Raw genomic sequence first — 13,857 nt, forward strand, 5'->3', positions numbered from 1 at the left:
GGCAGATTGGATGGATCTACAGGCTGATATCAGTCTGTTGTTCACATTATGAATGTATCTTCCATGACCATCAAGTCCTGAAGTAAGACTTGAACCATAGCACCTAGCCCTGGGATAGAGATACTATCACTCTACTAAATGTCCCACCATCACACACTTTCATAATCTTAATCAGGGTCACTCTGCTCTGACGAAAGGTAATCCAGACTTGAAACATTGGCTCTATTCTTTCTCTACAGATGCTGTCAGACCTGCTGAGTTTCTCCAACATTTTTCTGTTTCAGTTTCCAGCATCCGCAGTAATTTGCCCTTAACGTTTTATCAGAACCATTCCTCTCACTGGGCAGGCAATAACCTAGTGGTATTATTGCTGGACTATTCATTTAGAAACTCAACTAATGCTCTGGGGACCTGGGTGGTGGTAACACAACTGAATAGCTTGCTAGGCCTTTCAGAGAGCAGATGAGTCAAGCACATTGCTGTGGCTCTGGAGTCACATGTAAGCCAGACTAGGTAAAGACAGTAGATTTCCTTCCCTAAAGGACATTAGTGAACCAGATGGGTTTTCCTGACAATCTACAATGGTTTCATGGTCATCAGTAGATTCTTACTTTCAGATTTTTAAAATTGAATTCAAATTCCACCATCTGCAGTGTTGGGATTCCCCAGGACAGATTCAACATTCACAGTAAGACAAAAACTAAATACGGCGGGTGCTGGAATCTGAAACAAAAACAGAAAATGCTGTAAAATCTCAGCAGGTCTGACAGCATCCGAGAGCTTGGTCCACTCTGATGAAGGGTCATCCAGACTCGAAACGTTGGCTCTATTCTCTCTCCACAGATGCTGTCAGACCTGCTGAGATTTTCCAGCATTTTCTGTTTTTGTTTCAGCATTTACAGTATCACTTTAAGTTCCTTTTTTTTATAGTGATGGTTCTTTTTAAAAGAACTGCTGCAATATTTCGATTCGTTTTACCGAGTTAAAAAAAACAAGGAATAGGAATTCCTCATTGGGCCGAGAGTTGCTCCCTACAATATTGAGGTGCAGTCCCTTGTTGGCGGGGTGGCTGCTTTAATGGGGAAAGGTGCCGGCTCAAAGTCACGTTGACTGCATGCCGAGTGGCAAAGTCACGTTCCGGGAGATTGGTCTGTGTGCCAGTCTGACAGTGAAAGGAGGAGAGGGGATTGATGCTTGGACGGCGGTGCAGACAGACTGCAGTGCGGGCCAGGGCAGTGGGTAAGCTAGAAGCCAAGGACGGTGGGTTAATACCCCCCACCCCCTCCCTCCCCTCCCCTCCAGTCATTCCCACAGGAGGATGGGGAAGCAGGATGACAGGGGGAAGAATCAGAGCATCAGGATGAATGTTCTGCCAGGAGGGGGAGCAGCAGAAACCGGATCCGACCACAACAAAGTCGAGGAGTCTTGCAGCAGCAGCAGCAGGAGGAGGAGGGAAGCCGATCCGAGCAAGGACATCACCAAATGTAACACAAACGGAGATTACAGATCGCCAGGCACTCTGCACTCACCTCCGAGTGGCCAAGACTGGCAGCAGCCTCCCGCCATGGAGGGCAATGCCAAGCAGACTGGCAGCATGGAGCAGAAAGCGGACGGGAATGTGGGGCCGGGGAGGGTGAGGAGGGAAGCGGAGGACGATGCCATCCGGAGCCGGCAGCAGCAGCAGCAGGGCGGCAAGGAGCAGAACTCGGTGGGCTTTAAGGTGGAAGCTGGAACAAGAGCGGGGGACGATGCCATGTTCCTCCAGGAAGGTGATGAATTCCCGCGGTACAGCTCCATGCAGAGTCACTTCACCGCCCTGCTCCAGCCCGGGGTTAACAAGTTTTCCCTGCGGATGTTCGGCAGCCAGAGGGGGGTGGAGAAAGAGCAGCAGCGGGTCAAAACCGCCGGCTACTGGATTATACACCCCTACAGCGATTTTCGGTAAGTTTCCGCTCAGCATCCAGGTGCCCACTGGCTCACATCCCCTTGTATCTGCAGACACATCAAACAAACAGAACACCTTTGTAAAAGCTGAACTTTCTACTTGTGCTGGATCAGCCTGGCATCGCTGAATGGCACTATTTCTCAGCAGTTAAGTTGCCCGGGACGCAGCTCCTTGACAAGCTTAAACTGGATCAGATCATCTGTATGTGTGTAGGTTAAATCCATGCTGATCGATACATGCACTGGATTTGATCTGATCTAAATGTGTGTGTGTGAGTTTTATTGGAGAATAAATTCAGATTGAAAATCTGTTTGCCCAGTTGTCGAAGCCCCTTGTTCCCACGCCCCCCACCCGTAAAGTAACATTTTCAGAAAGGGACAACTTTAACCTCAAGTCCCAATAAAGCTTTGCACTGAGAGACTTTACTAACACATTCACCTCTCTCACTCTGAGCTGAAACTGGGTATCTCCTCCCCTCCACTGTTGGCAATGCCACACATTCTTGGCACTGCTTCGCTAGTCTGAGGTGACTCGAGTCGAATGATCCGTTCAGTATTTAATGATAAAACAGAAAAGCACGGAGGAGGGGATATGGCTGGGAAGCTGTGGCACAGCCGCCGGGTTCCCTCTTTGTAACTCTCCAAGGTAGCTGAGAATTGGGGGGGCTCAAATGCAAACCGCTCAAACAGCCAGCCTCAGCCCCAGAAAATAAATTCAAAAACACTTGGAAAACCATTAAGACTGGGGAAGAAACTTCCCCACTCACTGGAGGGAGGGAGGGAGAGGCGGTGGGTGAAGGTGAGAGTCCCGGGGCTGGAGGGAGAGGCAGACAATGTGTAGCTCACACTGGCCGCTTGGCTTCTCGCTGCTGCCCAGTGACAGGGAGGTTCAGGAATAGATTTATCTCCTCTCCCCACTGCTGGGAGAATGCTGCTTTGCACCTTGTTCCGGTAATTTAGACAATTAATCTTGTCCCTCTGGCAAAACATGAATGAGCGACTTTCCAGAGGAAAGGTGGATAATTCCCCCCCCCCCGTCCTCCCGGTATTGGGATCGGTGGATGGGGGAGTGGAGGTGGGCAGTGTGTGTGTGTGTTTGGAGCTGCTGAAAGCTGCCCCTCAACCGCTCCCTCTCACCGCTAGCTTTGCCTTTTGGACATTCACTGGCATCCAGTCCCGGAGCAATGTTGTTTCTAGTGCTGATTTGCGGTGCGATTTGCGGTGGTTGCTCCACCCGGCCAAATTGTGAAGCTTCACCCTCCCTCCGAGAGGCGATCTTTGTTTCATTTCGCCATTGCGCCGGTGCTGTGGCATAATGACGGTGCAGAACTCGGCTCCCAAACCTTTACAAAAAAGCAACTGTGTGTGTGTGTGCCTTTTCCAAAAAAGGACTCATTAACCTTTCTGTTTACTGAATTGATCGTGATGTACCGGGCAAACTTCTGCCCAGTCACCGGGATACTCCTGTGACAGGCGGGAAGCCCAGCCGCAATTTGCAATGTGTGGCAGCTCAGTGCTCCTCCTGCCCACAGTGGGAACACGTGGGGAGGGCCAACCTGTCTCCACACTACTGGACACTGCAGTTATTTAACCTTATTGTTCCTTTTCTGTGCTGCTTTTGGAGATCATTCACTCACAAAATTATTTTTCCAATTTATTTTTGCCCGCCTTTATTCCTGTTTGAAAAATAGATAAGCAGACTTTAAGGATTTTTTAAAGTATATTTACCAGGGTGACATCCTGTGAGATGGCAACATTGTACTGCGTTTACTGGAGGTACCAGTTTGAGACTGATGTCAAGCAGGCGGTCTGTTGGTTTTGCACTGTTTTTAGACAGACAATTCATAGAATAGAATCCCTACAGTACAGAAAGAGGCCATTCGGCCCATCGAGTCTGCACCGACCACAATCCCACCCAGGCCCTACCCCCATATCCCTACATATTTTACCCACTAATCCCTCTAACCTACGTATCTCAGGACACTAAGGGGCAATTTTAGCATGGCCAATCAACCTAACCCGCACATCTTTGGACTGTGGGAGGAAACCGGAGCACCCGGAGGAAACCCACGCAGACACGAGGTGAATGTGCAAACTCCACACAGACAGTGACCCAAGCCGGGAATCGAACCCAGGTCCCTGGAGCTGTGAAGCAGCAGTGCTAACCACTGTGCTACTGTGCCGCCCTTGAATCTTGCGTACAGTACTCACTGGTATCCAACAGCAGTACACGTTTCTAAATGTTAGCAAAGAACTGATGGGATAATCCCGATAAGAAGTGTTTAATAAATTGGTCTGCTTGGAAGTTCTTAACTTCTCTTGGCTTTAGTATACGGCTGCACGTGTAAAATTGAGGTGATCTGAGCCTGCCTCCTTCAGGACAGTCACCCTCTTCTGACCAATATGTCACTGTAATGTCCTACCTGCATGGGTTTTAAAGAAAAAGAAAAAGATGTGGGGGTGAGTTTTACCATCCCACCCACCATGGGAATCGGAGCGGGCGAGGGGCAGACCTTGGAAAGATCTGTTGACCTCGGGCAGGATTTTCCAGTTTCGGGATGAGCGAGGCCGTAAAATCCCGCTTGTGGTTTGCACACGTAGATTCAAAATAACATCAACAGATTTATTGCAAGAGCTGTTGCCTGTACAGAGTAGAAACTGAAACTAAACAGGAGCCTGTGAAACACCCAATGACATCACCATCAAATCATGTGACTAGCACCTAAAGCAATCATGCAACTACTTAAATATATAAAGTCACGACTATCTGTTTGGTGACTTCACTCCCTAGTTACTGTGCAGTTTTAAAAAAAACAAAATGTGCATGGCGCACTGAAGTTAAGACTGCAGCAGAATTTAAACAATGCCAGCAATTATTTTAAAATACTGTTGCAAATTGAAGGGCCGTGAGTACATCATAAAATGCAACAGCCAAGCTGAAGCGTATTGTAATGTCATCGAACCATTGAGGTTGGTTGGAACATGTTAATACACCCTCTGGTGTTAATTAGTATAATTTATATGATGTATCTGGTCTCAGATATATTGTTTAACTTCTCCATTTAATGGGTGTGATTCAGCCATGGTTCAATTGGTATCACCCTCATCTCTGAATCACAAGGTTCTGGGTTCAAGTCTTACTTCAGGTCTTGGGGCCCAAAACCCAAGGCTGATGCTCCAGGTCAACACAGACAGTAAACTGTTGAAAGTCATCTTTCAGATGGGATGTTAAGCTTAGGCCGTACTAGACTGTTTTGGGCTGGAGGTAAAAGTTCCCATGGCCCTGATTTGAAGAAGGGCAGAGGAGTTATCTCTGGTGTCCTGGCCAATATTTATCCTCAATCGGCATCACAAAGGAGAGAAATCTGGTTATTGTCACATTGCTACTGTGGGAGTGAGCAGCTGCGCTTCCCACATTACAACAGTGACTACAATTCAAAAAGTATTTACTTGGCTGGAAAACACATTAAGATATTTGGTGATCATGTGAAGTGCTAAATTAATGCATGTACCTTTTAATTTGTGGGAGGAACCCAAGGCTACAGATTAATTTTCTTTCTTTCCCATGCATCTTCATTAGCTTTGGAACATGCTTTTGAAATTTGCCCTCACTTGTATCGTGAAATCATTTGGTGACTCTCTTTTTCTCAGTTGCCGTTGCTCGCATTTTTATTCACTTTTACAAGGTAGTTTCTGGCCCTTTTGTTTCATGATTAACAAACTCATAAATCCATTGAATTTATTAACCGCAGGGCACAGAGGTGATCTTCCTGCATTGTGTCTCTTTTTGACTCAGTATTTTTCCTTTACTCATCACTGCATCACCTGCCACTATTTCTGATTGACCCAAACTCCTCATCAGACTCCAGGTCAAAGCTGGCTGGATGTAACATATAGCAATCAGTGTGCTACAAATCATGGTGGCATAGTGGTTTGCACTGCTGCTTCACAGCACCAGGGACCTGGGTTTGTCTGTGCGGAGTCTGCAGGTTCTTCCCGTGTCTGCGTGGGTTTCTTCCAGGTGCTCCAGTTTCCTCCCGCAGTCTGAGATATGTGCTGGTTCAGTGCATTGGCCATGCTAAACTCAGTCTTAGTGTACCCAAACAGGCGCCGGTATGGCGACAAGGGAATTTTCACACTAACTTTATTGCAGTATTAGTGTAAGCCTACTTGCAACACTAATAAACTTTAAACTTTAGAACCATTACAGTGGATTATCCTGCAGTTTGTGAGCTCCATGGAGTTATGTCACTCAATGGTTTATTTTTTAGTGAACGACTACTATTAAGCCATTTATTTCATGTGCACCATACGCACTTTAAATAGCTCACCAAAAATTGTTGAATAGCTATGCCAGCATTTATTCTCTTTCTACACAGCTGCAGAATAAGAGTTTTAAAAATTTGGAGTTTTATGCCATCTATTGAAATGGTATGGTGGCACAGTGGTTAACACTATTGCCTCACAGGACTCGGGTGGCAAGTGGTTAGTACTACTGTCTCTCAGCACCAGGCACCCGGGTTCAATTCTGCCCTTGGGTGACTTTGTGTGGAGTTTGCACATTCTCCCTGTGTCTGCATGGATATCCTCTGGGTTTCTTCCCACAATCCAAAGATGTGCAGGTTAGGTGGATTGGCCATGCTAAATTGCCCCTTAGTATCCAGAGATGTGTCGGTTAGTATAATTAGCCATGCTAAATGGGTGGGGTTATGGGGATAGGGCGAGGGAGAGGGCCTGAGTAAGATACTGTTTCAGAGAGTCAGTGCAGACTAGATGGGTTGAATGGACTCCTGCACTGTAGGGATTCTATGATTGGTGCCCCAATTACACTGTTTCAAATCATTGCCACACCAGCTGTCCAGTTTGAGTTCATTTCTGCAGCAGTTCTGCTGTTTGAATTAATTTCCAGCTGTCTTTGGATTCATTGTCATTTACATTATTTGACATCACTGCAGCATTGATGTGTTGTTTGATTTTACTACTGCATGAATGTGTTTGAGTTCATTACATAGATGATATTACATATAATTACAGCACCCAAAATAGGTCCTTCAGCCAAACTCATGTGTGGCAGTGTTTATTTCCCACACCCCGTATCCACCTTATGTCATTGAACTCCACCTGTACTTTATCTAACTCTGTTATTAACTGATAGGAACCTGAAATCCCAAGGAGGGCATACAGCTAAAGCACAATTTCTGAAGGTTCAGTGTGAAAATGTATTATGCAGTGTAGTCCTGTGCCATACAGACCAACAAGGTGGGATGTTCTTTTACTTGTTTCTAGGTGTCAGCAGGATCACTGCCCTCCATCAAGTTAAAGGGGGAAAAGGAAACTAAACCTGGATTCCTACTCCTGAGCACTATCCAGGATTGTTGCACCTTCTGTGTTGTTTGAGTTTATTGCTGTGCTGTTGCTGTCATTTGAGTCCATGCTGCAACAGTTTTGATATTTGAATGAATTGCCAGTTGAGTTTCAATCTATTTCTGGACCAGTGTTTTGTTTGAGCTCGTTGCCACATTATTTGTGATGTAGCAGAATTGTGCAGGCTATTTTTTACTTCAGTAATCCTGTTTGGAGAAGCTTTGCTGATAAAAGAAAGCAGGCAGAGAGCAGCCCTCCGCTGGAAGTTAAAAAAGGGATATAGTGTCAGCTGGCAAACATTAGGGTGCTCTGAGGTTAGGTTTTTCAGGGTAATGCTGTTTCCAGTATTTTTCTAGACAGTATTGTAGGTTGGGCTGCCTTTTTAAAAATTGTTTTCCGTCATCTTTATTTGATATTCCAAAATATAAGATTTAAAAATCTCTCTTTAATGTTTACATGGGAAGCACTGAAGCCTTTTATTTGTTTTTATACTTTTAAAACGTGCAGTTGTTTAGTATACACTGACCTGCAATTGTCTTATGTGGTAACTTGTTTTCAGAAAGGTAACAACCCAAGTTATTTATTAACACGTTAAAAAATCTATAGTTTAGGATAAGATGATTCAAATGGCTCTGATACTGTTTTCAACTTGAAACCTTTTTATTTGGTAAATTTAAAACAACCAGTACCATGCTCTACTTACAATCTGACAGCTATTACAATTACACAACAGAACATGTGTTATCCTTAAAATGACCTTCCCATTTCTGAAGGCACCAATTCATTATCAGTTGTGGTTCCATGGATGCCAGCAAGACCTCAGGTATTTCAACCAATTCTACCCGTGTGATTTTGAGGCCTTGATGGACATCTCAGTCAAATTCCATCCTGTCTTTACCCATTATTTGCACATAACGTCCAGCAGGGGTCACTGGATAGTGCTGAGGATCGGGATATCTAACTATTTCTCAACCATCAGTCGGCTACAGGCACTGATGCCAATTGTTGTGAATGTGGTACTGATCTGACTGATATCAATCTATTCAGAATTATTTACTGAACACAGAATCTACCTGATCTGTACAGTCCACCGCAATGCTGGGCAATGTGTTTATCTACCAACCTATTGGGAGAGCTGTGTACAATGCAACTTTCAGAGCTTTACAAGTCAAGTAATTAGAGCTATCATTGGCACAATGTTTTGTATCAGCTTAATTTTAAAAACTACTCATCTTTACAATTCAATGTTGATATGTATCTAACAGTTGAATGACTTTATATACAAAAGATGTTTCCTTCAGCAGCTATCAACTGCGCTTCTGCAAATGGTCACGCTTATAGGGTTAATGTTTTGAAATCAAATGCAAAGGGCTTTGGAGCTGTTAAACCCAATCTCATTGAAGCACCACAGTGAGGAAAAATACATTTCTAGTTGACCTCACTCCAAGAGTCATAATCAATAATTTATAACGGGAGTTGAACATGAACTATAAATACTACTGCTGTGACTGCATTTCAAGTAAGGGTCTCCTGGAAGGGGAATAAAATATATTAATATATTTATGCGGTTCTTCTATTAAAAGACTGGTAACTTTTAGAATAAATACATCTGAGTTTGCATATGTGCAAAATCAGATGCCTGGTTTGATCCATGCTGCATATGTAACTGAATGGTGACTAGTATTTGGATAAAACATTTATATAAAGAAAAGATTCTCAGACCAAACTCAGACGTACTATGTAAAGTAGTGGTATGAAAGAACAAGTAAAACAATCAAAGAAATAAACTCATGTTGGAAAGTATCTATCATGGTCAGAATTGCAAAATCTTCTCTTTTATTCCACTTTGATTTTTTTTGTATGAAAAAGAAAATAACAATTGACTACTTAATTAGATAAGATTACCCGAGACAAAATTCAGATATTAATTAACTATTTGGGTTTGGAAATATTCAATGTAAACAGTAACGAATGTATGGATGGTCAATTTGATAGATGGTTAAATGGATGATGACATTGTTCAGACTTATCCATAAATATTTCATGAAAATTATTGTGTCACAGTTTTAAAATTATTTCCACTTTATAGCAGTGATGTGAGATAACAATGACATTTTCAATCGTAATCCAGGCAGGTCAATACAGAAGACAAAGTGAATACAATGTTTCTGTCAGAGAGTTTACCCTTCTGAGATTTAGTAAATCCTGTTTTAGTTTAAATTTACTGCTCCGACAAAGTGAACCAACAATGATGGAAGTACATTTGCATAATAAATGCATTGTCCAGAAAATAGTGCCTGAATGTGAAAGAAAAGTGTTCTGGAGGGTCGGTGGTGGGGGCCTTGGGGGGGAGGGGTCAATTTAAACAGCTCCGGTTTCCCCTCTCACAACCCAACTATAAACGGAAAGGCGTTCCTTCACTCCTACTTCCATCTTTGGAAATGGTGACTTATTTTCCCCAATCCTTGGAGTGTTCCAATCCTCGATGAAAAGCTTATACAGCAAACTCGAGGTAAGATAAAATATAAAAGAGTTGGTTTATTTTCAGATACACACGTAAGAGGGGTTTCACAACATTCACCCCTTTTGCGCTCACAAAATAAACAGGGAATAAGGAAAGAGGAAGAGGGTTCAGGCATGACCACAACACAATACAAGTTATGGATTGACATAAATCCAGAGTCCAGAATCAAAAGTCTAATGGAATGTCCCTTCAGAGAGGAACATGGCTGACTGTAGGGTGATCCCGTCTTTCCAGAAGCCACACTTTCACAATTGGAGAAGGTATGCAGAGTAAGTTAGTCTTGAAGGCACAAGTTCCAAGGTTCCAATAGTTTGCAGTCTTGATGCGGACCAGAGGTCTTTTTGCTGCCACCCGCTTGATGGTAGACAGTGCAGGCTGTTTGGCTGGAGTCCTGTTCCCGTCACACGTCAAACAGTAGCTGACTATAAGGTCCAAAGATGGTCTATTTAAAGGAGTTCAAACATCCCAAGTCTCGGTCATATTATACTGGTTCTGGGTTGTTAAATGAGATCGCCTTATTGAAATTAACATGTTAATCATTATGTAAGTGCTTCGACCATGAGCACCATTATTGGAGATTAGGACTTGTGTGCAGCTGTCTTTATCCATAGCTGGCTGCAGCTGACAGACCATCTACTGAGCCATTGTGTTAGCTTTGCTGGAATGTTTGTGTGATGCGAAGAGTGTTACATTCTAGACATTTGAGGTTCACTTTGTTCACTTTGAAAACAGCTCAGAAACACCTGGAAGTCAGCATGTGACCAGGAGGAGCCACCTTGCCAGCTCAGCAAATGTCAGTTTTGAAATTCACAAAGAAAATGACTTTATAATGTGGTCCAGCTGGCAAAGATATTTTCCTCCCCATCTCAACCATGACAAATGAATGCATAGAAATTGCTCCATGTTAGACATCATCAGCTTTCTCCTTGGAAACAGGGTGAAAATTATTTGAATTTTGTAATGGTGTCTGGTTTATCGCTTGCACGGTGAACCTTATCAGGAGCCCGTGGGAGAGGTGATTTCATTAACGGAACTTGTCCCATGCTGATGCTTTTCTCTTTCACCCTTGACCCAGATGAGATGCTGCAGATGGGCATGAAACCGATTTACGAAAATTTAACCATAATTTAACTATAATGCAGTATTCTTATTTATGTACAAGTTGTAGAAATGTAGGTGGAAGATTAGCTGCTGGGTACAATTTTATAATTAACCATTCTAATCAAAATATTAATATTACCGAGATTGTGAATGATTACCGTCTTCTGCTATAAAACAATGTTTTCAATAATTAAATGGATGTGTCTGCACTTGTACAAGAGGGGTGTGTAGACTGAATTCATTCTTCACAGATTGGGAAAATCACATTCCAGTCAGATTTCCAGAAGTAGTTCAAACTCTCTTAGGTTTTGGCTGCTTATGAGGCAACATGACGAGTCTTTGGAGGCAAAATTTGATAGGCTTTTAAAATGGACTCAGGGATCGGAATGTGGGATTACGAACATACAGACATTCTTATTAAACGTGGAAGTAGCCACTCGGCTCCTCAAGACTGAAATCATGGCTGATCTGATTGTAACCTTCACTCCACATTCTTTCTTATCCCAGATGATCTTTAACCCTCTTGCTTATCAAGAGTCTATCTACCTCAAACTTAAAGATATTGACAGACAGTTTCCACTGCCTTTTGAGGAAGAGAGTTCCAAAGACTACGAGAACAAAAATTCTCCCCACCTCAGTCTTAAATGGGCAACCCCTTATTTTTAAACAATGATCGCCTAGTTATAGCTGCTTCCACAAGAGAAAGCATCCTTTCCACATCCACCCTGTCAGATTCTCTCAGGATTAATCTGTTCCCATTGCTTCAAGGCAGACAGTGCCTCAACTTAATGATACCTGCCAAATAACATCTTTGCATGTGTAGCCAGCATTCATTGCCCTGTTGAGTGATTATCTGATCATAATTGTGAGAGGGGAGCAACTGGTAAAGCTAGTCTGTACTACTTAAAATTACCCTGCACCTCAACCAACCTACTCTGACAAAACACTCAATCATGGCAAAACACAGGAAAGAGTGGGCGCTAAGATTTCTGATCCTGTACTGGAAGCCTTGGTTGAGGATATGTAGAGGAGAAGTGTGCTGTATTCACAGGGGGCAAGGAAGACCTCCAAGCTAGCGCGCAGAAGGCAGTAAGGCCAGATAGCCATGGTGGTCAGAGACATGAGTCAAGCCCCAAAGACCTAGATACGGTGCCCCAAAAGTTCAATGACCTCACACAAGTGATGTGTAGATGCCGGCGTTGGACTGGGGTGAAAATAGTAAGAGTTTTACCAACACCAGGTTAAAGTCCAACAGGTTTATTTGGTAGCAAACACCATTAGCTTTCGGAGCGCTGCTCCTTCGTCAGATGGAGTGGAAATAATTTACACTCCATCTGACGAAGGAGCAGCGCTCCGAAAGCTAATGGGGTTTGCTACCAAATAAACCTGTTGGACTTTAACCTGGTGTTGTTAAAACTCTTACTGTGCTCACACAAGTGGTCAGGGTCAGTGAATGCATCTTTGAACTCATATCCAACCAACCGGCTGACTTGCGTCAGACACTGCTTAATGCAACACAATGTAATAAGAACATAAGAAATAGGAGCAGGAGTAGGCCATCTAGCCCCTCGAGCCTGCCCCGCCATTCAATAAGATCATGGCTGATCTGAAGTGGATCAGTTCCACTTACCCGCCTGATCCCTATAACCCCTAATTCCCTTACCGATCAGGAATCCATCTATCCATGATTTAAACATATTCAACGAGGTAGCCTCTACCACTTCAGTGGGCAGAGAATTCCAGAGATTCACCACCCTCTGAGAGAAGAAGTTCCTCCTCAACTCTGTCCTAAACCGACCCCCCTTTATTTTGAGGCTGTGCCCTCTAGTTCTAGTTTCCTTTCTAAGTGGAAAGAATCTCTCCACCTCTACCCTATCCAGCCCCTTCATTATCTTATAGGTCTCTATAAGATCCCCCCTCAGCCTTCTAAATTCCAACGAATACAAACCCAATCTGCTCAGTCTCTCCTCATAATCAACACCCCTCATCTCTGGTATCAACCTGGTGAACTTTCTCTGCACTCCCTCCAAGGCCAATATATCCTTCCGCAAATAAGGGGACCAATACTGCACACAGTATTCCAGCTGCGGCCTCACCAATGCCCTGTACAGATGCAGCAAGACATCTCTGCTTTTATATTCTATCCCCCTTGCGATATAGGCCAACATCCCATTTGCCTTCTTGATCACCTGTTGCACCTGCAGACTGGGTTTTTGTGTCTCATGCACAAGGACCCACAGGTCCCTCTGCACAGCAGCATGTTGTAATTTCTTTCCATTTAGATAATAATCCAATTTGCTATTATTTCTTCCAAAGTGAATAACCTCGCATTTGTCAACGTTATACTCCATCTGCCAGATCCTCGCCCACTCACTCAGCCTGTCCAAATCTCTCTGCAGACCTTCTACGCCCTCCACACGATTCACTTTTCCTAATAATTCACCTACCAACATTCTCTATCAGGACTCATACAAGTAGAAGCAGGAGTAAGCCACCAGGCCCTTCAAACCTGTTCGTCATTGAATGCAATCATGGCTGATCTGTGCCAAGCTCGACTCCTTTTCTGTGCCTTTTTCCTCTAGTCCCCTATTCCTTGATCTCGCAAACATTTATCCATCTCCACTTTGAATACTTCTAATGATCCAGCCTCCATCACCCTTTGGGGCAGAGAATCCAGAGATTCACCACCCTCTGCGAGAAAAAAATGTCTACGGGCCTCAGTATTAAATGACTCGCCCTTTATCTTGTAGCTACGTCCTCTTGTTCGAGACTCTCCTACTTGTGAAAACAACTCACCATCTACCCTTTCAAACCCCCTCAGCATCTTGTATGTTTGAATAGGTTCACCCCTCACTTTTCTGAATTCCAAGGCATATAGACCCAGACTATTTAGTCTCTCTTGAGAGGACAACCCTCTTATCTCA

General features: G+C 43.7%; 1 protein-coding gene across 1 annotated transcript in view; it reads left to right on the forward strand.

Moving 5' to 3' along the window:
* Positions 1-1,318: 1,318 nt before the first annotated feature.
* LOC144511175 (potassium/sodium hyperpolarization-activated cyclic nucleotide-gated channel 1-like) overlaps positions 1,319-13,857 on the forward strand; it is a 299,779-nt gene continuing 287,240 nt past the window's right edge. Inside the window, exon 1 of the mRNA XM_078241277.1 lies at positions 1,319-1,941. Within this exon, the coding sequence (XP_078097403.1) occupies positions 1,319-1,941 (623 nt within the window). The remainder of the gene's footprint in view (positions 1,942-13,857) is intronic.

The sequence above is a fragment of the Mustelus asterias genome, chromosome 1 (assembly GCF_964213995.1).
Source record: "Mustelus asterias chromosome 1, sMusAst1.hap1.1, whole genome shotgun sequence".
NCBI lineage: Eukaryota > Metazoa > Chordata > Chondrichthyes > Carcharhiniformes > Triakidae > Mustelus > Mustelus asterias.